The sequence below is a fragment of the Mercenaria mercenaria genome, chromosome 6 (genome assembly GCF_021730395.1).
Source record: "Mercenaria mercenaria strain notata chromosome 6, MADL_Memer_1, whole genome shotgun sequence".
NCBI lineage: Eukaryota > Metazoa > Mollusca > Bivalvia > Venerida > Veneridae > Mercenaria > Mercenaria mercenaria.
The window spans coordinates 51,775,397-51,800,932 of record NC_069366.1 but is presented as its reverse complement, the minus strand read 5'-3'; the positions used below and the strand labels follow the sequence as shown (position 1 = coordinate 51,800,932).

Sequence of the window (25,536 nt, the reverse complement as noted above, 5' to 3'; positions counted from 1 at the left end):
CTATTGCTACACCAGTCGCCGCATCCTCTACCACAGACGGATCATATTTCACATGTTTAAAACGAGCTAATATAAATGAAAGAAAGTTGAACTCATTTTACTAAGTAGTAGATTTATTTATTTGTTACTGTATCTTTTATATATATATATTTATTTATCTACTTATTTATTAATTTATAGCCTAGCTCTAGTTATTTGCTTCAAATGTAGTATATTATTAAGTCTTTAATTATACTTATTTTGGATAAACTGTTTCTCATACATTGATTGTTTGGAATTAGCCACACATTAATTAACAAGTGTGTCTAATTCCGAACGGCTTCTTTGATCTTTCAACGTTTTCCTTAATGAGAAATGCAGTTAACTCCCTTCCCACGGGACACTTGTGATGTAAGAATTCCATCAAAACATTGTCAGCGGTAAAAACCAATACTTTTAGATCCTTACATACTACTTACATCAAAATACGAAAACAGGTAAGAACGACATGCATGCAAGCTGTCTTATAAATTCTAGTCTATTATTTTGAAAAGGTGTGCGACAAAACTTTGCATTCATTGCAATATGATATGGAATTCTTTGTTATCCTGTATGTGACGCCGTAGATTAGACTGGTGCCTTTCAAGAATACAAAAATGTCATTGGAAAAATGTGTTCGGAATTACCCCCCTGTTCGGGATTACCCACACCCGCTCTAGAGCTACTGTTGTTGATGTCTGCTAGATCTATACAGTAGACTAAGAGTGAAATTTTTTTGTCAGTAAGGAGGACGGCCCCTTGACCCCCACTAACTTTTAGACTACGCCAGTGTAAGACTTGTGGTACCCGACATTTCCCTGGTCCGTAGATCTAGTCTACATAATTCGTTAGAAATACGACCATGAACATGTTACATGACCTAGTTGAACAGCTACGCATCTGATGACGTCATATTATTATGACGAAGATTGCCGCGAGAATACAAATGTCAAAACAAGTGCTACAGTTAGCGTAAAATGAACTGAAACAATTTGAAAAGATGGTGTTTCTTTAAAGATAAGAGAGACTGACATAATATTCCAGAAATGCCGAAAAGCTTTATTTACACTGTGAGAGATTACAGAGAAGGGAATTATAACGGAGGGGACGGTAAATATTAAAAATATTGTTATTTATCCACTTCCGGTTTAGATTTGAACAAGTGCCCGTTATAAAATTTAAATTAATAGAACTCTGGCTAGCTAGCCTACAGTCCGCTTGTAGGAAACAAATGAACAAGTTGCAAAAGTACATGCACCACTCGCTATAACAAAAGGATGAATGCCAAGACCATTTTTAATAAACCACGAAAAACTGTATTTTACATTATTCCTGTTTATGTTAACAAATGTAGGCTACTTGACATTTCACTTACATATTACTAATGTCAATAACGGTCTTTCGTACCATCGTGCCTCCACTTCATCATCACCTCGAAGTAATATCGAAACAATTATTTACCTGTCCATTTTAGGAGAAGAACTATTAGACTTGTCTTTCGTTCTTATCCTTTCTATCAGCTGTAGGCCTACTTGTAATGTTAATATATTTTTTATAATTATGTATATTGTTGGGAATAAATATGTTTAAACCAAGTAATATCCGTCTGCATCATTCCTTCGTTCCACTGCCATCGTGTCTTCGGTCCATCGCAATCGTGCTATCGTGCATGCATAAACACATTAAATAGCTGAATTTATTTATCACCCACCCGCCGAAGGTGGAGAGATACAGATTTTTTAGCGTTGTCCGTCCGGCTTTTCGTCCGTCCGTGCGCCTGTCCGAAACAGAAAATGCTTAAATTTCAAAAAAGTATTTTAGCAGAAACTAGAACCACCAAACCTCATATAAATATAACTTAGCATGCCGCCACAAAAATGTAAACTCTGGTCTACTTTGATGAAACTATTGGAGGTGCAGACAGTAAACTGCAAGTTATGCAACAAAAACGTTATTAGCAAGGGCGGAAACACTAGAAATCTCGCGGTACACTTGCGAAGAGCGCACAAGAATGAATGCACGCCGCATCCATCTGTTGCGGGTGATTCATCACACAAATTTTTTATTTACAAACTAGTCTAACAAAACAACCTACGTATACATTCCTTTTTAAGGTATGACCCACCTAATGGTGAATATTTCAGATGTTCAAAACAATGTTACAGCAATCCAGTGAGAGACTTGTATGCAAAATTTAAACAACTTTTAACGTGCCATTTTGTTTTTTATAAATTTTGTATAATTTTTGATATTTCCTTAAGCTCAAGTAGAGACAAAGTTTCAAAGTGATGGCCACTGTCCAAACGTTTGCAGATAATTTATTATACCAAGAAACATCATGCTATTGGTAAACAATTATAAAACACAAAATAAAACTGTGGTTATCATTTTTTTCTAGGATGCCTCAAGTAAAATGATTTAATGAGACAGAATTTTAACTCCAACATTGAGAAATTAAGGTCAAGTCCTGTGGGACTGTTTTAAATTTTGCTCACTTCATTCAAAAATAGCCTTGGGGCAGAAGTAAAAACTACCTACATTTCTTCCACAATATGTAATCTAAAGAGTAAAGGCCAAATATAGAACTTTTACCGCATGTAACTCAGTATTATTAAAGATGTCTAACTCTGCCCCTTTCTGTTTCAGAGGTACACTCACTTTGAACAGCAAGAAATCACTTCTCAAATGATTTTTTTTCACTTTTGTACAATAAACCAATAATAAGTCTTGAAAAAAGTAAAAACTTACTAGAAAAAAAGGAATATAAAGGGGGGGGGGGGGGGAATTGGTCACCGTGGGGCTTGAACCTATGCCCTATGAAAAATTTAAGTCAAAGTAGGTCTTTTGTAGGAATTGAAAACTCTTCAAAAGGAGGTACACTATTACATGGCTCATTCCTTAATTAGTCCCCTACTGGTTGAAAACCAGTTTCGGGGACTATAGGAATGCGCTTTTCTGTCATTCCGTGCGTCCGCAATTTCGTGTCCGGTCCATAACTCTTTCATCCATGAAGGGATTTTAATATTACTTGGTATAAATGTTCCCCATGATAAGACGACGTGTCGTGCGCAAAACCCGCACCCCTTGTTTAAAGGTCAAGTTCACAATTTGAGGTCAAAGGTCAACAGGGCTTTTTTCCTGTCCGGTCCATAACTCTCCCATCTATGAAGGGATTTTAATATCAATTGGCACAATTGTACCCCATAATAAGACGATGTGTCATGTACATCTTTCAGACCCCTAGCTTAAAGGTCAAGGTCACACTTAGCAGTCAGATGTAAACATGGCATGAACAGGGTCTGTTTCCTGTCCGGTCCATAACTCTGTCATTCATTAAGGGATTTCAATATTACTTAGCACAGATGTTCCCCATGATGAGACAACATGTCATGCGTAAATCCCGGAGCCCTTGCTCAAAGGTCAAGGTCACCATTGGGGGTCAAATGTCAATAGTGTTTTTTTCCTGTCTGGTCCATAACTCTGCCATCCATGAAGGGATTTTGATATTACTTGGCACAAATGTTCCCCATGATGAGGCAACATGTCAAGCGCAAAACCTGGACCCCTAGCTCAAATGTCAAGGTCACAATTGGAGGCCAAAGGTCAATAGGGTTTTTTTCTTGCCCGGTCCAGAACTTTGTCATCCATCAAGGGATTACAATATTACTTGGCATAAATGTTCCCCATGATGAGACAACATGTCCTGCGCAACACCCAGAACCCTAGCTTAAAGGTCAAGGCACACTTTGAGATCAAAGGTCAATAGGATTTTTTTCCTGTTCGGTCTATAACTTTGTCATGCAAAACAGGATTTAAATATCAGTTGGCACAAACATTTCCCTGGATGAGACAACATGTTGTGCGCAAAGCCCCGGCTCTAGGTCTAAGGTCAAGGTCATACTTAGAGGTCAAAGGTCAAATTCAAGAATGACTTTGTCCAGAGCATTTCTTCTTCATGCATGGAGGGATTTTGATGTCACTTGGCAGAAATGTTCATCACTATGAGGCACACTTTTTTTTAGAATTATGTCCCTTTGTTGTTACTATAAATAGATTGTATTGTAACTTTTTTATTACTGGCCGTAGGGAAAAATTGATACCACTTTTCTGTGGTACAACATGCACAGTGCATCCAAATTTTAGGTGTATTTTGATCTATCTCTACCTGGTAAAGAGTTTCTTGTGGACTTATATTTTATAGATGACGAAAGTCGGAGAGATATAGTTTTGGCGTTGTCCGTCCGGAGCCATATCTAGGAAATGGTTGGGAATATTTATTTAAAACTTCATATACTTGTTCACCACTATGAGTTCTTGCGGCCCGTCAAGTTTCAGTCAGATTGCCCAAGTAACACCAGAGTTATGGCCCTTAGAAGCTTCTAGTGTTAACTATATAGAGTACTTTAAATATGGCAATTTTTGCATCATAACTTTTGATATATTTGACCTAGAACTATGAAACTTAAACAGAATTTACATCACCATAATGTGGTTGTGTACACACAATTTCGTTCGGATTTATTTGTAAATTAAGAGTTATTGCCCACACAAATCCACATATTTGTACAATGTACATAACAAACTTACCATTTGGTAGAATTTCATTAAATTTCTTTCATTCTTTTCCATGACCATTTATTGTAAACATGTGAAGTTGTGTACCCACACTGGTCACCCCCTTACCTTGATCACACCCGACCCCTCCCGCCCCCCCCCCCCCCCCCCCCCCCCCCCCCCCCCAAAAAAAAAAAAATAAAATAAAAATTCATTCCTTATTTTAGATTTTTTTCAAACAAACTTTATATACATGTTCACCACTGACGAAAGTCGGAGGGATATAGTTTTGGCGTTGTCCGTCCGTCCTTCATCCGTCTTTCCGTCCGTCCGTCCGGAGCCATATCTAGGAAATGGTTGGGAATATTTATTTAAAACTTCATTACATGTTTACCACTATGAGTTCTTGCGGTCCGTCAAGTTTCAGTCAGATTGCCCAAGTAACACCAGAGTTATGGCCCTTAGAAATTTCTAGTGTTAACTATATAGGGTACTATAAATATAGCAATTTCTGCATCATAACTTTTGATATATTTGACCTAGAACTATGAAACTTAAACAGAATTTAGATCACCATAATGTGGTTGTGTACACACAATTTCGTTCGGATTTATTTATAAATTAAGAGCTATTGCCCTTTAATTGTATAAAAATCCACATATTTGTACATAACAAACTTACCATTTGGTAGAATTTCATTAAATTTCTTTCGTTCGTTTCCATGACCATTTATTGTAAACATCTGAAGTTGTGTACCTACACAGGTCACCCCCTAACCTTGATCATACCCCTCCCCTTCCCGATCCCCCGACCCCGCCCGCCCCCCCCCCCCCCCCCCCCCCCCCCCCCAAAAAAAAAAAGGTAAAAACATTAATTCCTTATTTTAGATTATTTTCAAACAAACTTCATATACATGTTCACCACTATGAGGTTATGGGGCCCATCAAGTTTCAGACAGATTGCCCAAGTAACACCAGAGTTATGGCCCTTAAAAGTTTCTAGTGTTATCTATATAGGGTACTGTAGATATGGTAATTTCTGCATCATAACATTTGATATATTTGACCTTGAACTATGAAACATTAATAGAATTTAGAGCACTATAATGTGGTTGTGCACACACAATTTCGTATGGATTTCTTTTGTAACTTCAGAATTATTGCCCTCTAATTGTCTAAAAATCCACATATTTGTACAAACTTACCATTTGGCAGAATTTCATTAAATTTCTTTCATTCTTTTCTGTGAACATTTATTATAAACATGTGAAGTTGCGCACCCACACCTGGTTACCCACTTGCCTTGGTCACCCCCCACCCCCCTCCCTCTCACACCCCCTCCAACCCCCCCCCCCCCCACCAAAAAAAAATAAAAAAAAAATTTTTTTTTCATTTCTTATTTTAGATTTTTTTCAAACCTTTCATGATTATTTATCAACATACAAGTTGTACCATTCCCCCACCTCACTCCTCCACCCAGGCATGCCCACCACCCCACCTCACTCCTCCACCCAGGCATGTCCACCACTGATCATGCATCCTCTGCACCCCCCCCCCCCCCCCCCCCCCCTAAACTTCACCCTTTTACCCCTTTTTTTCTTTTTTAATTTTTCATTAATATTTATAATCAACATGGGAAATTTTGTTTCCTCTCCCGCACCCCCACCCCCTAAAAAAATAAATATATATACATATATATATTTCCATTCCCTTTTTTTTTTTTTCTTTTTTTTTTAAATGTTCAAACCTTCAACATGTTAAGTTGTGACTGCACAAACCTTGCCCTCAGCCATGTTCAAGATATCTTACCTCTGTTCTCTTAAGGACATCTGTTCTTTTAAGTTCAAATGTACATGTTAAACAGCAACACCTGGTGCCAAACCACTCAAAGACAATATTTCGTTCCAGTTAAACTTCAAGCTCATATTTCAATTAACTGCATTTAATTTGAAAAGGTAAGCTTATTACAGTAAGCATATCCCATTCAAAATATATTCTGTAGTCAGGATCAAAGTATCATACATTTATTATGTACTCTAATTAAACATTTGTTTTCTGTTAAATTGATTTTGACTAATGAAATTATTTGCTTCTTATTAACATCCTTAACTTTTTGCCTGATATATTTTTTTTGGATTTCCTCACCACAAACCCTTTCAGCGGGGGATACCAATTAATCGAATTTGCTTGTTTTTTTTTTTTTTCTTTTTTCTTTTTTTTTTTTTTTTTTTTTTGGTTAATTTCACTTTGTTGTTACTATAAATAACTTTTATGATAACTTTTTGTATAGTCGGCCAAAAAAAAATTCAAAATGAAATCAACTACTTTTTATATATGCAAATTTTAATCCAAGTGCTTTGTTATATTATATTGTATACATAGTACAATATTGTTTATACATCATTGACAGATATCAGTTCATTATGTTATACTGCAGTTGAGAAAATTACGTGCCTTCCAGTAGGGGACTTTGTATTGCATGGCAATACTTCATTCACTTGTTTTAATTATTAATACACAGCTGCACACCAGTATAGTAGTCTACTGTATGGTCTTGTACTCTGTTATTATTCCGTTAGAATATATCATATGATATATCGAATATCGATCATTTTGTATCGATACAAATATCGTATCGATCATTTTGACCGATACGCACCCGTAGTTAGCACATGACCCGTGCTGAATAAAGATCAAAAGAAAAGCGTAGGTCATTTTTGATGCAAGAAAAATATTTTCTGTCAAACAAACACATGATAAAATGAGCTAAAATATAATACCCTTAATTTTAGTGCTGGTGTAGGATCTAAGTTTCTATGACAATAATATTTCATAATGAAAATACTACCTAAATTTTAAGCATCGATCTGTCTGGTGATTTCAGCAACAAAAATGTAACGAAATTAAGGAAAAAGAGCTCGACAAAACAAAAACAAACCAAAAAACTGTGACATATTTAAGTCCACCGTTGTGCGCATCCGCGCAGTCTGGTCAGAATCCATTCTGTTCGCTAACGGTTTCTCTAATTACAATAGGCTTTGAAACGAACAGCATGGATCCTGACCAGACTGCGCGGATGGTCTGGATCCATGCTGGTCAGGATCCATGCTGTTCGCAAACGCACTATGTTGGTTTTCTCATGGCGCGGCTCATATATTTATCCGGCCGTCAATAGGAGTGGTTGTAGCGGTGAATGGATGCAAAAATTCCGAAATTAGTTCATGAAAAATAATGACTTTCTTTACCTTTTAAAATTTTATTGATTAACCGTATTTGCAACATCAAATCAGAAGATCATGTCTTAAGGTGATGTCACTTTTTGAATTTCCGGTGAATAACAAAAAACCAAAGAATATTCAGTTCTTTCCAAAAACCGTTATATCATGATTCAACCAAATAGTTTCCTTTGTCTACCAGAAAGGAACAATTCTTATATCTTAATATTGAGATCTGATACCTTTATAACAGACAATAAACTAAAACAATAGACATTCATATGTGACGTCGGTGAGCTCAACAAAGCACTTTCAAGCACAAATATTAATGTGGAATATAAAGTAAGTTGCACATTACAATATCCGTCCAAGATACTTTCAAAAACAATGCATTTGCAGAATAGAGAGATAAATATAAGTTTGACAGCTCGCGAAAACTAATGACAAATTTTGACAGGTATATGATGACTCATGACCTAATTAATTTTTTTCTGTTATTTCTAACTTCCAGTTTGATTTTCATAAAATGGGTATTCTTTATTGTAGCTTACAACTCATACATTTAAACAATAAAAGAATATATTGTTACCTCACTGTTGTTTTGTCTATCCATCTCTCGTACGAATTCCTATTGTTTCAGTCATTTGTCAGTAATTAGAGCAACTCACAGTGTTGCAATCATACAAAACACATCCCTTATTTTCACATAGATATTGAGGATTTATCTAATTAGCACATGTATTGGAAACACAATTTCAATACCGACTGTATATTGTAATAATGCTAAACTATCTCAGTCGTGACGTCTCCTTAAAGACACTATCATTTTGCATTATGTAAAAGGGTTTATCTATGTAAAATAATGGGAAAATGGTTTTATATCTGGTAATTTGTTGGAACCATGTGAAAAGAAACAGACGAAATTTTCTGTTACGGTATAAGTGGATATTATGCAGTAGGTCATCAAAATGAAGACGGAGACTGTTGAGTTAATCGGAGACTGGGGAATATTATTTCATGTTGTCCGTCAGTCTGCCCGACTCCAGTTCATATCTTCCAAACGCTTAAATTATTGTATATTTGTATTCAATGTTAGACAGGTCGTTCATCTTCTTATGCTGAACCCATAACTGCACCGGCCCAAGTTCAGGATCGCTAAACAAGGCCTCGTTTCAAAATAATTATGTAAAATAATTTTATTTTATCATTTCAGGATACGACAAAAATGTAATGACCACCCGATCTGGTTTATCCATAAAGAAAATAACTTCAGACACAAAACCTAGCTCGAACTCAGCACCTCAGGCGCCGCAAAAAGAAGACCGTGCAGGAACGAAAAAGCACCACCGGAAACACAGATCATTGAACTATATGTCATTTGTCACAAGATTTCACCTATGTCGGAAGGTTCCCGGCCTTGAGCTCCCGGGCATAAATCACAGAGAATCACTTTACCACACAGAGATATGTTCATTTTCTGAAACAATAGAATTCGAGGAGGATTATGATGATGACGATGATGGTGATGGCACTGACGAAGAAGAGACCGGTTTAGATGACTTTATCTTAACAATGGCTGAAAACATGAACAACAACAAAAGTTTAAACGTGTCAGATATATTAGAAAAGAAAGAAGAATGGCTGATAACCCGGAAAGACGCAGGTTTGGATTCTAACACAGGTGACAGTTGTCCTCTTTCGAAGTATTTTGCGAATAATCGACTATCGGAAACAGTTGATAATTATAGTTCCATTAGAAATGATGTCAATGACAAAAAAGGTAGGTATGAAAAGCGGACCAGACTCGATGGTGCAGAAGCACTGTATTACACAGCCGGAAGCGACGATATCAATAGTGATATTGACAGTGAGGATACCTCATCCTCTATTTGTAGTGATACTATTTACGACATTGATAACGCCCCTTTACTGCAGGTGTCTCAAGATGGCGCAGGTCTGGCGTCGCAGACGAAAATTTTGAAATTACGCGACGCTCAACTGAAGATTCAGTTCGTTGATGATGCAAATGGGCAAAAGGTCATAAAATGCGGAGAGTGTGAAAAATGTTTTACATTAATGTCTGCATATATGACGCACTTGAGATCTCATATGAAAGCAAAGAGCACGTGCTTCTTGTGCGGCAAGGTTTTCAGTAGGTCATGGCTTCTGAAAGGTCATCTTCGCACACACACCGGGGAGAAGCCGTTTTCTTGTGATCAGAAAGGTTGTAACAAGAGTTTTGCAGACAAATCTAATCTACGCTCCCATATGATGATTCACAACGTGACAAAAAAAGACCACAGGTGTGAAAAGTGTGGCCGCACGTTCGCACAGAAACGATACCTTCATAAACACATGCAAGAAGTTTGCCGCGTGTTTTCGTAATTCCTCATCGCGCCAAATGGTATACATCGTTTAACGTGCACAAAACTCCTTGGATTTCAGAAAACGACTGCATATAGTTTACGCGTTTATTGATAGGCTAAAGAAATATTGATGAAAAGGAACTAGAAAATTACTCAGCCAACATTTTTCAACAAGTCATAACAAGAATCGTTTACTAGCTACGTAAAATTCTATGTTCCACAATTCCTAGATATTTTAACTGGACAAAATATCTGATTTAGTTTATTTTATTTCAATATGTTATGGCAACGTAGTGCAGGTGATACTAAGTGTATTTTTTGGGCATTTATAACATTTGCTGACGTCATTTGAAAGAAGCCTAATATGCAGCCAACATGTGATTATCAAGTTTTGATCATTTACACATGTCATATGTATAATTCTGTATGGAACTTAAACCTGAAATCAACAACATGGAATTCTCCTTAAGCTTCTGTCTCGTTTGTGTGTGTGTGTGTGTGTGTGTGTGTGTTTTGTTTGTTTGTTTTGGGGTGGGGGGGGGGGGGTAATATATTTCATTGAAAATTAACACTACGTTATGTTCCTTTTTGTTACATTGCAAAATGTGTGAAGACATCGGCAGCTGTCAATTTTAAGGGAGTCAACTCCTGCTGGCATATTTTGTTTTTGTATCAGATGTAGATTCGAATATTTTTTTGATAGTGTTTTGATGTAAAACACTATTTATATTATATACTTGTTGATTTATCAGTATGTAATATATCTACTCTAAATTGATTTTAAATGATTTTTGAAACATTAAAGTTTTTCTGACACGACAGCGGTTTTCTTTTGATCAACAAGATAAGAAAATGACGCAAATGAGCGAAGTCACTTTAAGAGGGATCACCTAGCAGAACAGCTGATGTTTCGCAAGTTACTTAAATTTTAATGAGGGACATCCCATGGCCAAACTGTTGCGGTCGCCGACTTCGAATCGCTTATAGACAGAAACGTTGTTTGTGCTTTAGAATTAGTTCTTGTGAGGAAGCCATCCAGCTGGCTTATGGAGAGTCGGTGGGTCTAACCAAGTATTCGCTCGTACCAAAAACATATAACTCGCGGACGGACACCTTAAGTCTTCCTCCACCATTAAAAGCTGGAACCTTAATTGTATAGGTGTGATTGAAACCCAACAGAACAAACAAAACTTAATCAGCAGTTTAAAACAAAGATTGGAATTTCAATATATTCACGTGACGGCCCTCGAAGAATAATTGAGAGAGAATCGAATGCAAGAAATGTGCACGATCTATTTTGATTTCAAAATGTTTCTATAACTGCTGTACTTATTCTACAATATTCTGCTTTCTGACATTTTTGTACTTCGAATGTTTTATTCCATTTTATCTACAGATAATGTCTTAAAATACATTATGTCTTGGTTATAGTTTGCAGTCACAGAAATTCCAAAGTTTACGAGTCGGGATATTGTCATAGAAAACTAACCGGCTCTATACCCGTGGTAATAATTTGCGAGCATATTAATATCATTCCCTGCTACCTGAAGACTATGATGAACATTGAGCGCAATATTAATTCAAGCCGTTCGGGTAAGCCTTTACAGATACAGTATTTATGCATCAAATCTTTCGGAATATTCTGTTCCTGATTAATCCCAGGACGTGGGTCGTTAATGGAACAATATACGTAATGTATTACGTGTCTTCATACCTCTGTAATACTTTTTTTCCATTCATTAACAGTAATTGTTATGTAGCGCTGGGATCAAACGTTAAATAAGATTTTTTTGCCACGAACCAATAAAATCGATAATGCTGACAATTTTGATGATGATCTTTAAATACAAGGATTAATTGGTGCCACATTGTATTAAAAAATCTATGAATACATATCGGAAAATTATTTCATTAGTGCTATAAATGATCTGCTGACAAATATCGCAAACTCCTCTGTCGGACGTAAATTAAACGCATTTTGTTAAGGTCGACGTTTAGCACTAATTGTACCCTAGGGATGTCATTAAATACGCCTGACTTTAGCTTTACAATCCGTTAAAATAAACATAATATTTCATATTGTCTCCATCATGGTAAAAAGGTTAAACATCAGTATTTTTTTTTAATTTTCTGATTGTCCGAATATTGTCCATAGAATTTCCAAAAGTGGATTAGAATTTCTTTATGCGTTGCCATTTACCTGCTATGTTGTGTGAGCTGTAAACTGCCGATTTTGTTGTCTATGTGCGTTTTAATATGTCATTAACGTTATCTTTATGTGTAGTAAACTGCCGATAACGTTGTGTTGTCGATTGCCAATTACAGCTCGTTTAAATGGGTCAAACGTGTTGTTGTACTTATAAAATAGACTGACCCGGTTTATAGGTTGGTCAGGGCTACGATATGTTTTGTATTTTGCCATCGAAATATTTCTATAAAATGCTTGTTCCCCTTCCGTTTGGATCCGTCCATGTTTACAAACACATTTGTTTATTTTATGGACAGTAAGTTATCATTGAGTGAAGTAAATTGTCGGTTACGTTTTCATCGTGTGTTGTCAACTGCCGATTAAATTGTCTTTATGGGTAGAAAACTACCGATAACGTTGCTTTTGTGTGTTTGAACTGGCAGTAATGTTGTCTTTGTATGTAGTACACTATGGATTAAGCTGTGTTGTCAATTGCTGATAAGTTGTCTTTGTAAGCAGTAGACTGCCAGTTACATTTCATCGTGTGTTGCCAGATGTCTTTTTGTTTAGTAAACTGTCGGTTACGTTTTCATTGTGTTGTCAACTGCTTATTACATTGTCTTTGTATGTTGTAAACTGCCGATTACGTTGTGTTATCATCTGCCAATTAAGTTGTCTTTGATTGCAGTAAACTGTTACGTTTTTATTGTGTGTTGTCAGCTGCCGATTACATTGTTTTTATGTATTTTAAACTGCCTATAACGTTGTGTGTTGTCAGCTGTCGATTTCATTGCCTTTGTATGAAGTAAATTGCCCATTAAGTTTTCTTTGTGTGTTTTAAACTGCCTATAACGTTGTGTGTTGTCAGCTGTCAATTTCATTGCCTTTGTGTGTAGCAAATTGACCATTAAGTTTTCTTTGTGTGTTACCAACAGCCTATTAACTTGTCTTCGTATGTTGTCAACTATTGATAACATTACCTTTGTGTTGTTACGTTGTTTTTATATATTGTTAAATCCCAGTTACATTTTCCTTTGATGATGTCATTTAACATTTTCTTTATGTGTATTTACACATGCGTTGTCTTTGCATGTTGTAAACTGCTGATTACATTGTAACTGTGAGTTTTCAACGATTGACTATGTTGTCTTTGTGTCTTGATAACTAACAATTCCATTATTTTTGTGTGTTGTCAAGCAATACAAGAATACGTACTTACCTACTTTAGGATCTGTATAAGTTGTCTTTGTATGTTCTTAACAATACTGATTACATTGTGTGTTCTCAAGGGTAAGGGTAGAAGATCCATAATATGTTGTCTTTGTGTGTTGGTTAGAAATCATGATAGGGTCATACTCATAAAGCAACGTGTACTTTGTCTTAGTTTTTTATTTCTGTTTTTGTGTGTTGTCAATTTCGGCATAAATTGTCGTTATGTGATGTTAACTACCGATTACATTGTTTCTGTGTGTTGTTAAACAATGTAAGATTGGAGTTTTCACACTGAGGCGTCCATAGATTTTGAAATTGAATGACAATCGTACAAAACAATAAGGTAAACTGAAGTTTATTTTGGGACAGACTGGTGATCTGAATCTAAATGTGGATTCGTCTTAAAATGGTAACAATTTACACTTTGAAATCATAGTTCTTGTTGTCAAGTATGGACATTCTTTCACACGCATTCGGCTTTATGGACTCGTTCACACTTTCAGTATTTTTTTAGCTTCGGCAAGTTATTTATAGTAAATTTATTTGTCATAATTTTATTGTGCGGTGTAAACAGCTGGCGTAGAAAAAAACGTCGACAACTAAGATAACCTTCACGAAATGTGACGTTGACGCTTGCACGCAACTATTGCGCATCATTTCATTAAATTATCATAAATATGACTTTATTAATGTATGTTTTATAAGAAGTTATTTTCTAGACCCAGCTTTTTCGTTTAATATAGTATAACAAAAACAATGTTTTTAGTTAAGAATCGTTAACGTTACAATTACAAATTTTATCCGTACAGCCAATTAAAAAGTACTATATGTCTAGTAAAGGTGTTTCTCTATATGAAAAATCCGCGGTGATGTAATGGGAAAGAAACCCCAAGCCATCCGAATATTAAGGGGCTAATCACCCATGCTGTGCTATGACTCGTCATTTCAAGTAAATATTATCATTTCTTAATATAGTATTTTAAGCACGTACTAAAGTATTATTGCTGATCAAGTCCTCATTGATCTGACCAGATTAATATTTTTTCCATATTTTCAAGTTCTTTCACTTTTTATTTTATGACAGTTTTTAACATATTATATCAGCAATGATATTTGTAGCGTTTTAGAAAAGTTTCAGCTTCGTGTTTTATCATATGTTTCAATACTATTATTTATTCAGGAGTGGCAATGTACTTAGGTTGAATGGATATATTTGTATATGCTTTGTATGACTTTATGCACACTTTAAAGTCTAATAAAAAATACTGCTAGCTTGTTGGTATATGATGGACAGATTGTTGGTCACACAGAGTGGCACTATTTCAATTAGTAATCAATTATTCATCTATACATGCGGAACAAATGTGCTATCTGGTGTAGAATCAATGCAAATGAAATCTAGAACGTCGTCTGATTAACGCGATATTTTCCCATGTGCCAGGGCTTAATTTTCCGATCGACTCGCAGTAAACTCGCTGATATTGAACTATTCTCTACATAATATCCGCGAGAATTGATGGAGATTTCAATACGATCAAGCGAGTGTAGTTTTTTTTACATAAAGCGTTAACCGTCAAGTTATAGTTATTACTGTGAGCTAATACAAAGGATTATAATGACCTTAGTAATATCAATACACTCTGTGCTCATCACTTGATGTATTCTACTTTCTAGTTCTGCTACATTATTCACTGATCTAGCGCTGGATACCCAATAGAAACCGCCAGCCTTATATGGAAGGCAGGCGCCTATGCAACTCAAGAACGGAGTAGCATAGACGCATGGCTGAGACTTTCGCATAATTTATTCGTTCTGAAGGGAACTTTTCGTAGCGGTGTGTTGTCATTTTTCACGTGGAATATGTACTCTGTCGCCAAACCCTACCGATGTATTGATTTAGCAGTCTCACCCCTACCCAGGGGCCGAAAAATCCTCGGATAAAGGGCCGCTAGGTGGATATCGGCGCCGTGTTAGTGAGCAGTCTCGCTTACTGAGGATATGAATTGGAAATGTAGTGTTTCGCTCAAATATACCTCGGTGATATATATGAAAGTTAATGGTTTATGCCGCTCTTCGTCAGTTTTAATGGATTACACCACTAACTGATGACAACAATATTTTTCGGAAGTAAATAGAGCTCTGTATTATTAAAGGATACTCCACGGATAAAACATTTAAATCAAAATACCGGATTATTTACGATGATATAATCGTGGATGATTAAAAATTGTTTTCATACGACGGATTATATATTTGGTATTTTTATACTGTTGTTGTTTTCTTATTTTTGTTTTTCTTGTCCCCACGTTCCGATGTGTCGTATTGCATTTAGAGTAAGGAAGGCTTGGGTTTCGAGTTTGATGTTTATTCTAGAGTGACCTTGACCTTGACCAGATGACGCAGGGCGGTGGTCGCTTCGATTTTGACGACGGTGGGACGTACTGCGGTGGATGGGAAGACGGAAAGGCCCATGGGCATGGAGTATGCACGGGTCCTAAGGGTCAAGGGGAATACTCTGGGGCGTGGCAGTATGGATTCGAAATCTCAGGCGTTTACACATGGCCTAGCGGTAATACCTATCGGGGCCAGTGGTTCCAAGGAAAACGGCACGGGTTAGGGGTAGAGACTAAAGGTCGGTGGGTTTATAAAGGTGAATGGACACAGGGATTTAAGGGCCGTTATGGTGTGCGACAGAGTACTTCGTCAGGGGCACGGTACGAGGGCACCTGGACAACCGGCCTTCAGGACGGGTACGGATGCGAAACCTATGCTGACGGAGGTATGTCTTTTTGTCCGTGTTAAGATGTGCTGTTTTTAAACACCTTTATATTTGTGCGGAAGTTTTCACATCTTATTTTACTTACTTATCCTCTTATCCCACTATTACATGTTGTCGCATAACTGTGTAATATCTCATGCACGAAAGAATCTGTCAGAATTCAGTGTCTTGTTAACACAATCTACGTTACGTTTGTCAAAAATTTACATTTCAACCCATTTGTCAACTTGCGTTGATTTTTGTCGTTTTTACGTGTTTCTCCAGTTGTCGTGTATAAAGATTTAAGATAAAACGTCTTTTTTGGGCTGATAAGATCAGCAGATTACTGATGGGGGAATACAGAAGTTTAGCTTTTTTTTCCTCTGTATAATAACTGACATGGCTGTTCTCTTTCTCTTGTGTATATAATGACATAGCTGAGGAGATATTGATTTGATGCACCAAACGACAATTTTCTAGGTACACAAATCAATACCTAGAATCCACGTGATTATTCTAAGCGTTTCCATGTCACAGACTTGTTGACAAGATGCCTGTTTGATGTCACGTTAGGCATAAAATTTACATGGGGAAATTCGGAAAATTATACATGAAAAAGTTCCTTATTTCTACGATCTCGCGTTCACATAACACTGCGTAAAAGTAGAATGTATTTAGTAACAATGTATTTTTATCTAATGTAAACTGTTCAGATAGGTCCATGATGTATTAAAATAACAAATATGGGACATCATATTGATCAAGCTGCTAGCTTGTGGTGATAATTAAGAGATATCGCGCAACTAAACAACATTAAAGGGGCATGCATCCAGATGTCACATTATCATTTTTAATCATGACATTGTACAGCTTGAGTGAAACACCAAAAGCTCAAAGATCAATATTATGTGAGCTGTATTTCATGAGAATATATTATATAGAATCTAGTATACAGCTAATTTTCTCTAATCTTGATCACCATTCTACTCTGTGACGAACGCATTATAAACATTTCTGCGTTCCTTTTTTATTAATGTTTACGGTCTTAAAACGCTGACTCCATTTTTTTTTATTATTTACAGTTACAAAATATATGTTACAGCAACCGACTCCCTATTTATCTATATTATACAATGGCTATATACATGTATGTTGTATAACGTTGGAACAAGACTTTTTGCCAAACTTGGCTACTGAAATATTTCGAAAGAAAGTTAACCTATGAATTGTTTAGCAAATATTGCTGATATGAAATATTGACGGCATGTACATTTTGGTTCCAGGCAGTGTGCAATATGGTTGTCGTAAAATACTCTTCAGTTCTAGTGCGCATTAATGAGTAAATGGTTGTCGTAAAGTCAAAATGATTACCTCAATGATCAACATGAATAAATAAACAAAATCAGAACCAGAACAGAACAACAAAACTGAGTAAACAAGATATGTGCGGCTGATAACGATTGCAGAGTTAGATCATTTATATAGATATAGATGCTGAAGGAGATAATCGATTATAGCATAATGATCAAAAGAACAACACGTGTTCCATTATTCGACTGACCCAGTTTGTTCATTTTCTCAGCGTATTTTAAACTTTTGCATTTTTCCATGAAACTTTATTGTTCGTCTATTGAATGAAGACTGATAATAGCATACTGCCTTATCTCTTGTAATAGTCGTTAATTAATACATTTAAAACCATAATGATGAACGTTCGTTATACAATACATGTACAAAATATTAATATTATATATATCCTGTTTCTGAAATGGCTGAAACGTTACAATGATATAGATAGATGAAAGCTTTACAGTACCATAAAGTTTCAAAGAATAATATATTAATTATATCTAAGGTGATATGATCGAACGGCGTACACAGGGACCTGTTTCGCAGAAGTTCATAAGTTTTTATTTTAAGTTCGCTCCTAAGTATGGAGTTATAAAACACCTTTATTTTATAGAATATAAATGGTAACTTTTTAAAAGGGTGTTGTATATTCAGTTTTTTATGGCATGTCTAACTCATTTTTTCTTTGGTTCATATTGTAAGAATAGCCGAATTGTTGACATGGATATACTGATCTGAACAAGGCTTTGTAATTAATTTGTTCTGGTACTTGTAACATGTGTAAATGTCGAGTTTTGCTCAACCCGGGGCTAGAGGGCGTGGACGGTAGCATGCATTTCCACTATCATCCATGAACAGGCTCAGTCAAACCGAGCCGGCAACATTTTCATTTTTATCGTGTTGAGCGACCTGTGGAGCTTCAGCTTTTTCTCTTCATAACTTAGAATAAAATAATGTTCGTGAAACACCTTATTCCTAAGCTTCAACTTTGTCCTAAGTAGGCATCTTGAAACGCACCACAGGTCTATAGAAAATCTACTCCAGCATTCGTATGACCAGCTAAATACATGGTCTACAACAGACATATAAATCAAAATTGTTATTAAGTAAAACAGAGAGAAAACATCAGTGCACGTGTTGTTTACAATATAACGTTTTGCCTGATAATGCTCCATAAAACCGCTCTGGTCACATGAATAATTGATGCGAGACACTGAACGAGGTCGCGATTATTGCTTGAGACCGTGGCTATTGAGTAAGTACTAACCCGGACATTATTCATTACTGTTGGGTAGAAAAAAACTGTATTTACAAAATATGTAGGCCATGTTCTACGATTGGTCATTTCTTTACTACTTATTTATTCCTTTCTCTCTCGTTTCATCTTGTATTGATGTTTGTTTTGATGTTACAGAAGCCAGAAATCTTTATAGTATAAATACTCTGAAGAGATGTTACTTTAAAATGACGTCAACAGCATTTTTTTATTAGGTTTTTTGCTTTTTAACAGCGTTGTTAATTGAGGTATGGTATTTAAATATTGATATCTCATATTTTCAAAGGCTTTAATTTGGTATCTTTCCAAATATTTTTGTAATTATTAGCTTGTGCATCACCAAACAAAATGAAGATCGCGCTGTCTGAAAATTGACAAAAAAACAACAACATGTTTCAATGAATGTAAACGAGGCGTTCATGATGGGAAAATCACGACTGAATAAGGGAATAAATTGCTGACATTTCACGAAGTCAGGTTTTTGTCTTTGAACTGGAGGTTGGGTATCGAATGGCAAATAAAACTGGCTTTGAAATGACATAAAGTCTTGCGATATCAAATGTAATAACTTTAAGATATTGCCTGATACTTTCAATTAATTGTTACATAAAGGTTCCCTCACAACGCGAGATGCCATATAAGGTATGGGATTATGGCGAGCCGCGAAGTATTTAACACACCGAGGACTGAGCGAAACTATTGTATCTCGTTCTTTATTTACATACAGATACAATAGTTTCGCGCTCAGCCAGGCATCGACATTGCTCCAGTTGAAGTACATCGTTATTATGGGATTTTGTCTGGGGTTGTGTCTTTGGTTTGTGTCATTGTCTTTCATTTGTCCGTGTTCATGATCTTACATATACATACTTAATAACTGGCCTTCTATTTTCTTTATAAAACTGACCCTTGACAAATAAAATTCCAAGGACTGCGGCACACGCCTGGACAGTGGACAATTTTCTAGATCACCAGAACGTACACTAGTTTCGTTGAATGTCATTGTCAATGCTAAAAAAAGATGGGCGGGAGTCATGATTGATGCAAGAAAAATTGTTCAGTCAAACAAACACAAAAAATGAGACTCCAAATTGTGGTTGTGGTGTATGACCTATGTTTCCATGACAATTTCAAGACAGTAATGCCTAAAGTGTAAAGCCTAGACTTGCCATGTGATTTCAGCATGATATTACAATAAAAGTTAGGGAAAAAATGCTCTACAGAACAAAATCAAATGAGAACTATTTGAATCAGCTATTAAACCATTTTTTCGTGTCATTTCGTCATTTAGTGTCAGTTAACCTGTTGTGTATCAACGCATATACCTCTATAAACGAAGATGTAACATTTATAATCATTAATTAATATGAATATTTGCAATTCAAGTTGTTGTGTAATTGAAATTTCTTTCTATGCATCTGTATGTATATCACAATTATGTCACGAAAGCAGGTGTCATCTTGTCCCTTTTAATTAATAAAACGAAGTAAACAACCATTTTGTTTCAGTTGTTTGTAGAAAATTTAATAGGATATTGTCTTTCAAACAGTTTATTTTTATTTCTTTGTCAAGTACCTCGTTTTGTTTCATTAAAGAAACTCGCATCCATTTTAACGTCATAATAGCATGGTTTTCCCTTGAGATACTTCGTCATATTTTATTAATGGGACTCGCTTCCTTTTTAACGTCATAATAGCATGGTTTTCACGTGAGGTACCTCGTCATATTTTATTAAAGGGACTCGCCTCCATTTTAACGTCATAATACCATGGTTTTCTCGTGAGGCATCTCGTCATATTTTCATTACAGGGATTCGCCTCCAGGTTAACGTCATAATATTGTGATCTTCTCTTGCGATCCCTCGTTATTTTTCATTAAAAGGGCTCGCCTGCAGTTTAACGTAAAATCATGATGAGTTTCAAATTATATGAACACGTCTATAGAGAATAATTGATTAAAGATGACTGATAGTTTTCCCGAATCTGTGTGTGCTCAGTGTGTGTTTCGGGGTGGTGGTGGGGGGGGGGGGTGGGGGGAGAGGTCGGGAAGGTAGGAACGAACAGTAACACATTTATATTGTTATGGGGTTCGTGTAACTCCCTAAAGAAACTTAAAATTCTGAATATCAAATGGTGCATTTTCAGCCACTTAATTCACGAAAAGTGGAGGAAGGGGCAACTCTGCAAAAAAATCATAGGAAAATCACCTACTAAATCTGAACGTTGCAGTTCTAATGCCTCCTGTTTTTGCGTAATAAATTTAACCTCATGACGATATATTAAATACAGTTTTCTGTGTTTGAGTTATTGTTTTTTAGAATATTTCTTGTCCACGTTTTAATTTCTCAGTTTTCAAAAATATTGACAGAAATATGGATATGTGTTTCTTTTATAAGTCCGAGAATATGTAATACCAAGTGCCCTTGCCTGCGGATGTAGAACATTATCTTGTGTTATATTGTATATGTAGATGTTCACAGATAACTGTTGGATAGATCTTCTAGTATAGATGCTTGAAGAGATATACTGGGATAGTGCCAACATGATCTGGAGTAAAGTATTTAAAAAACCAGACCTCCCGCGATTTTTATGTTCTTTTACCAATAGTCAAAGCGTTGAAAACCTATGTTCCAAAATGCGAAATCAATTTTCCAGTCTACTAGACTGTGCCCCGTAGTCTATCCGGATCCAGTCTATCCGATTTGGTTACTCAAGCATCTCCATCGTATTTCTAAGATGCTTCTCATCTGTTTTAGTCATTTGTTGTTAAATTCGTGAAGTACGTACATGTCCAGAGGTCTATATTTAACACAGTGACTCTTCCATCCGACAAAATTCTGTATACAGTTGAACCTGCCTGAACAGCCACCTGCATTAAGCACCCACTTTCCTAAAGCAGCCAATCAGCTTGCGTCCCAAATTGACCATTTGATCTGATATTAACTTTTGTTAAGCAGCCATTTGCATTAGGCAGTCAGATTGTGTCGTTTCCTTTACTGCATATGGCTGCTTATTACAAGTTTCACTGTATTCTTACAGTGTTCGGACAAAATCCACTCGCTCACTTTCAGAACACTTGTTTCTCAACTTAAACTGCTTTAAAGTTTGTAATCTTTAATATATTTTTCAAACCATTTAGTTCAAAAATAGGTATTTATATTTAGGCTAAACATGTAACATTTCAGCTGAACGAAAAATAAATTTTTGCTCATGTTATTGAAACTTGATTCGACAACCGCCTATAATGAATCTGGAAGGATTATTTCTATATGTCGAAGCTCTGATGTACGGAGTTTCGTCCTAAAATGTATCTGTATTAGAAATATGTTAAGGCACAGATAAGCCGAAATAATTCAAATGGTTTCAAATGTATGGGCATATTATCAATATATGCCTTTGGTCATTTTCTGTCCTTCCACATGTACACAAAAGGCCATTCAATGTTGCCTAAATATTTTCGTTTTATTTACATGTATATCTGTTACAGTAAAACGTAAAATGCTGCTCATAATTATTCAACAATATTTTGTTAACGTAATGTGCACAGTCTATTTTCTCTTTCTGTACCAAACATTTCTCCGCGTCCAATCACCAGAAGTATATACTGTAAACTTCGTCCGAAGTAGTGCAACCGGTACAAAATCTCTGTAACTAAGTCAATATTTGATTACGACAGACAAGACAGCTATTTCGGACAGGATATTATTTCATCTGTAAAACTGGTTCTTTAAGAAACATATTACAGAAGATTGTTATTCGTGACAAAAAGTAATGAAAAAATAATCAATGGACACTTGCCATATTTTAGAGAAATTAACCATTTTCCAACGGTTATATACGGTGTTCCGTTAAGACCATCATATAAGTTATACACCGAGTCATAATTCTGTGTGGAACCTCTGGTGAATGAGCGGTAATTTGTTCATTAGACTGCATGCATGATGACGAGATAAAATCTCAATTCTCGTTAGCTCTTATTGTAACTTTGTGACTATCAGAGCACTTTAATACACTTAACTATTAAATGTAAAAAAAAAATGTCAGATAAGCAGTTATCCGAAGGTCAAACACTGTGAGAATCTCTAGGCTATAAACGATATAATCGTGTATTCCCACGTTACAATGTTGAAGTAGCTGAGTTTTTTTTTTCTTTCATCGCCATTTTCATATCAAAATGTATTTACCTTTTTTTTTCAATGTATAAAAGCATGGTATTTTTCCATAGAAAGCCAAAACATGCATGGCATTTTATTATTCAGACCCTGTCGGTCTATGATAATGAGATTTAATTCTATTAAGAAATTGGGTGTGAGGTGAACGCAGGACAGTATTGTGTATCAATATTACTGAAAAAAAATTGAAATAGTTCTGTAAGTAAAAATTTCAGATCTAATGTAAAAATGATGTAACAGGTCAAGTGCAAAGATACCGTATATACAGAGCTGCGGCGGCCTTATGGGTTTACAGTTTGAAGATAGACGGTTCGAGTCCTGTCAGAGCGGGCCCTGTTATTGAAGAGAGACCGGTTGGTGAGCCGCCAGTTAGATGAATAATGGTTACCGATTTCCTACTTGCCTAGTGCCTGGCATTAAAAGTAGGAATCGAGAAACAACTTGCTGTTAATTATTTTTTTCTACCGTATGTATTCACGCGTGGATTGCTTTTAGTGTACGGATCAAGCTAGTAAAACACCGACTGTCATTCGAGAAGTAGCCCGTTTGATCATTTGTGCGTGATAATTTGACAGAAGTTTAATATGGCAAAGTTCATTTGACCTCAGTTTCAGCTTCATGCGGTGAAGTTGTCAGTTACTTGAGTACAATAAGCCTTGTACGGACGACGGTAAACTGACTGCCGGTTGTCGGTGAACTGAGTTCCGGTACTGATTTTCAGTCGCTGGTTAATTGACTAAAAATGCCGGTTTACTAACAGCCGGTCGCTGGTTAACTAACTGTCATAATATATCTTGTCGAAGAACTGCGTTAACCAGTATCATACAAAATCTGTATAACATTAAGATATATGTACTTAATTTATTCCATTCGTGTCTGGCACATACATGCGAAGTGTATGCATTTTTGCAAAATAAGACGGCTTTCTCAGCTATATACATGCGTGCATATGCCCATCATTCCCATCATTACATCTTGGATGTTCATGAACACACGGTCGACATACAGTCAATTATAAGATTACCAACAAATAAACAAAAACAGCTGTCGCGGAATTAAGAAACTCTGTTTTGACGTTCGTGTCCAAACATCGTTAGTTGTTCTAATGACTTTGAACAGAAAGGAGGAATATTGGTCCAAGGTCATAAAACAGAATTAGGAGACCAGTCTCAGAACGCTGTTTTACCATTGGTCGAATAAAAGACTTTGCTATGAAAGATCCAATCAGGTACTCGAATTTCGAGAGGAATTGGCTCCAAACCTTTGAACTAGTCTGGTAACTAAAATGCGCGCCTTTAAAGAACAGATTTCACCTATAATACAAGGTCAGTCGAAAACTATCGAGTAGAGTTGTTGCTTGAAGAGCCATTCTCCTGTTTTTGGCACAACTCCGACAGATGTTTTACTCAAAACTCGAGTTTACGTTCACACTGACTTCTTGTTCTGATTGACCTTCTATTAAAAATATAACATTTAACAGATGTTAACGTTTCATAGCGAAATAAACCTGGAAATAAGCTATTTTCATATCTGAAAATCTCGTAAAAAAGTTAACTCAGTTTATATCATAGCGACGATAAGCCTTATCAATTCGTGTTAAAAATTTAAGATTTAAAACCAACTTTTATAGCCTACTGACATGCATAGTAACATTTAATCAAAAGCACTTTGAACAATACATTAAAACATTTATATAGATATCGAATAAATGGGAATCGAACCCAGAGTCTTCGCGTAAGAAGCAAGTAAACTATCCACTGCACCATAGAAGTTGAACTAATTTATAGGCCGTTTCTGCAACCGTGTCATTATGATTGAAATAATACATGTGACACGGTTGTCTCGTACTTCACTTTAATGTCATAAGTCACAGAGCGTCCAAAAGTTCAGGCTTTTTAGTATCAACATAATGATTCTGTAATTTATAAATGAAAAACCAAGTTACCGCCGACCACCGGAATTCTGTTGATATTAGCCAACGGCGAATACATTGTACATTTGTTCATCGATCGTTATCATCTCCAAGTCTCGTCTGCTGTAATGCATTATCTTTTTTTTTTCGCGATGCAACAAAAACCGATCAATGGTTAATAATTACAAAATAAATACAAACGTATGTTGGCAGCCATAATTATTGCACGGCACTTGATATGAGATAAGACTGCTAAAACTGACGGTATCACGATAGTTTTTAGCCACGGTTCAATACATCACTGGTCATTTTCTACGATAACTTTTCTAGATCTAAATGCGACGTTTCTCAACAGCAATGAAATAAAGTGAGGAAAGTTGCTTTTCAGGAGCCTGTACTTTTATTAACATTTCACCTGGCAGTAATATTTGGATGTTTTTGTTGCTTCGCAGCAAATCAGATAAAGTAAAAATCAGTATTTAAAGTCATTTTTTTAGATCAAAAGGGGAGGGGCGGG

General features: G+C 36.0%; 2 protein-coding genes across 3 annotated transcripts in view; both read left to right on the top strand.

The window, feature by feature from the left end:
• Positions 1-959: 959 nt before the first annotated feature.
• LOC123548906 (zinc finger protein 583-like) lies at positions 960-10,653 on the top strand. Its single transcript, XM_045336541.2, has 2 exons — positions 960-1,128; positions 9,000-10,653. Exons 1-2 carry the CDS (start codon positions 1,065-1,067, stop codon positions 10,169-10,171), a joined length of 1,236 nt encoding a protein of 411 aa, XP_045192476.2. The 5' UTR covers positions 960-1,064; the 3' UTR covers positions 10,172-10,653.
• A 4,454-nt stretch (positions 10,654-15,107) lies between these two features.
• The window catches only part of LOC123548905 (junctophilin-1-like), a 70,002-nt gene continuing 59,573 nt past the window's right edge, over positions 15,108-25,536 (top strand). The window contains exon 1 of one of the 2 annotated variants that reach the window (XM_045336540.2): positions 15,108-16,331. In XM_045336540.2, coding sequence (XP_045192475.2) covers positions 15,947-16,331 — 385 coding nt within the window. In that variant the 5' untranslated portion in view covers positions 15,108-15,946. The remainder of the gene's footprint in view (positions 16,332-25,536) is intronic. The other variant, XM_045336538.2, reaches the window with a different exon arrangement.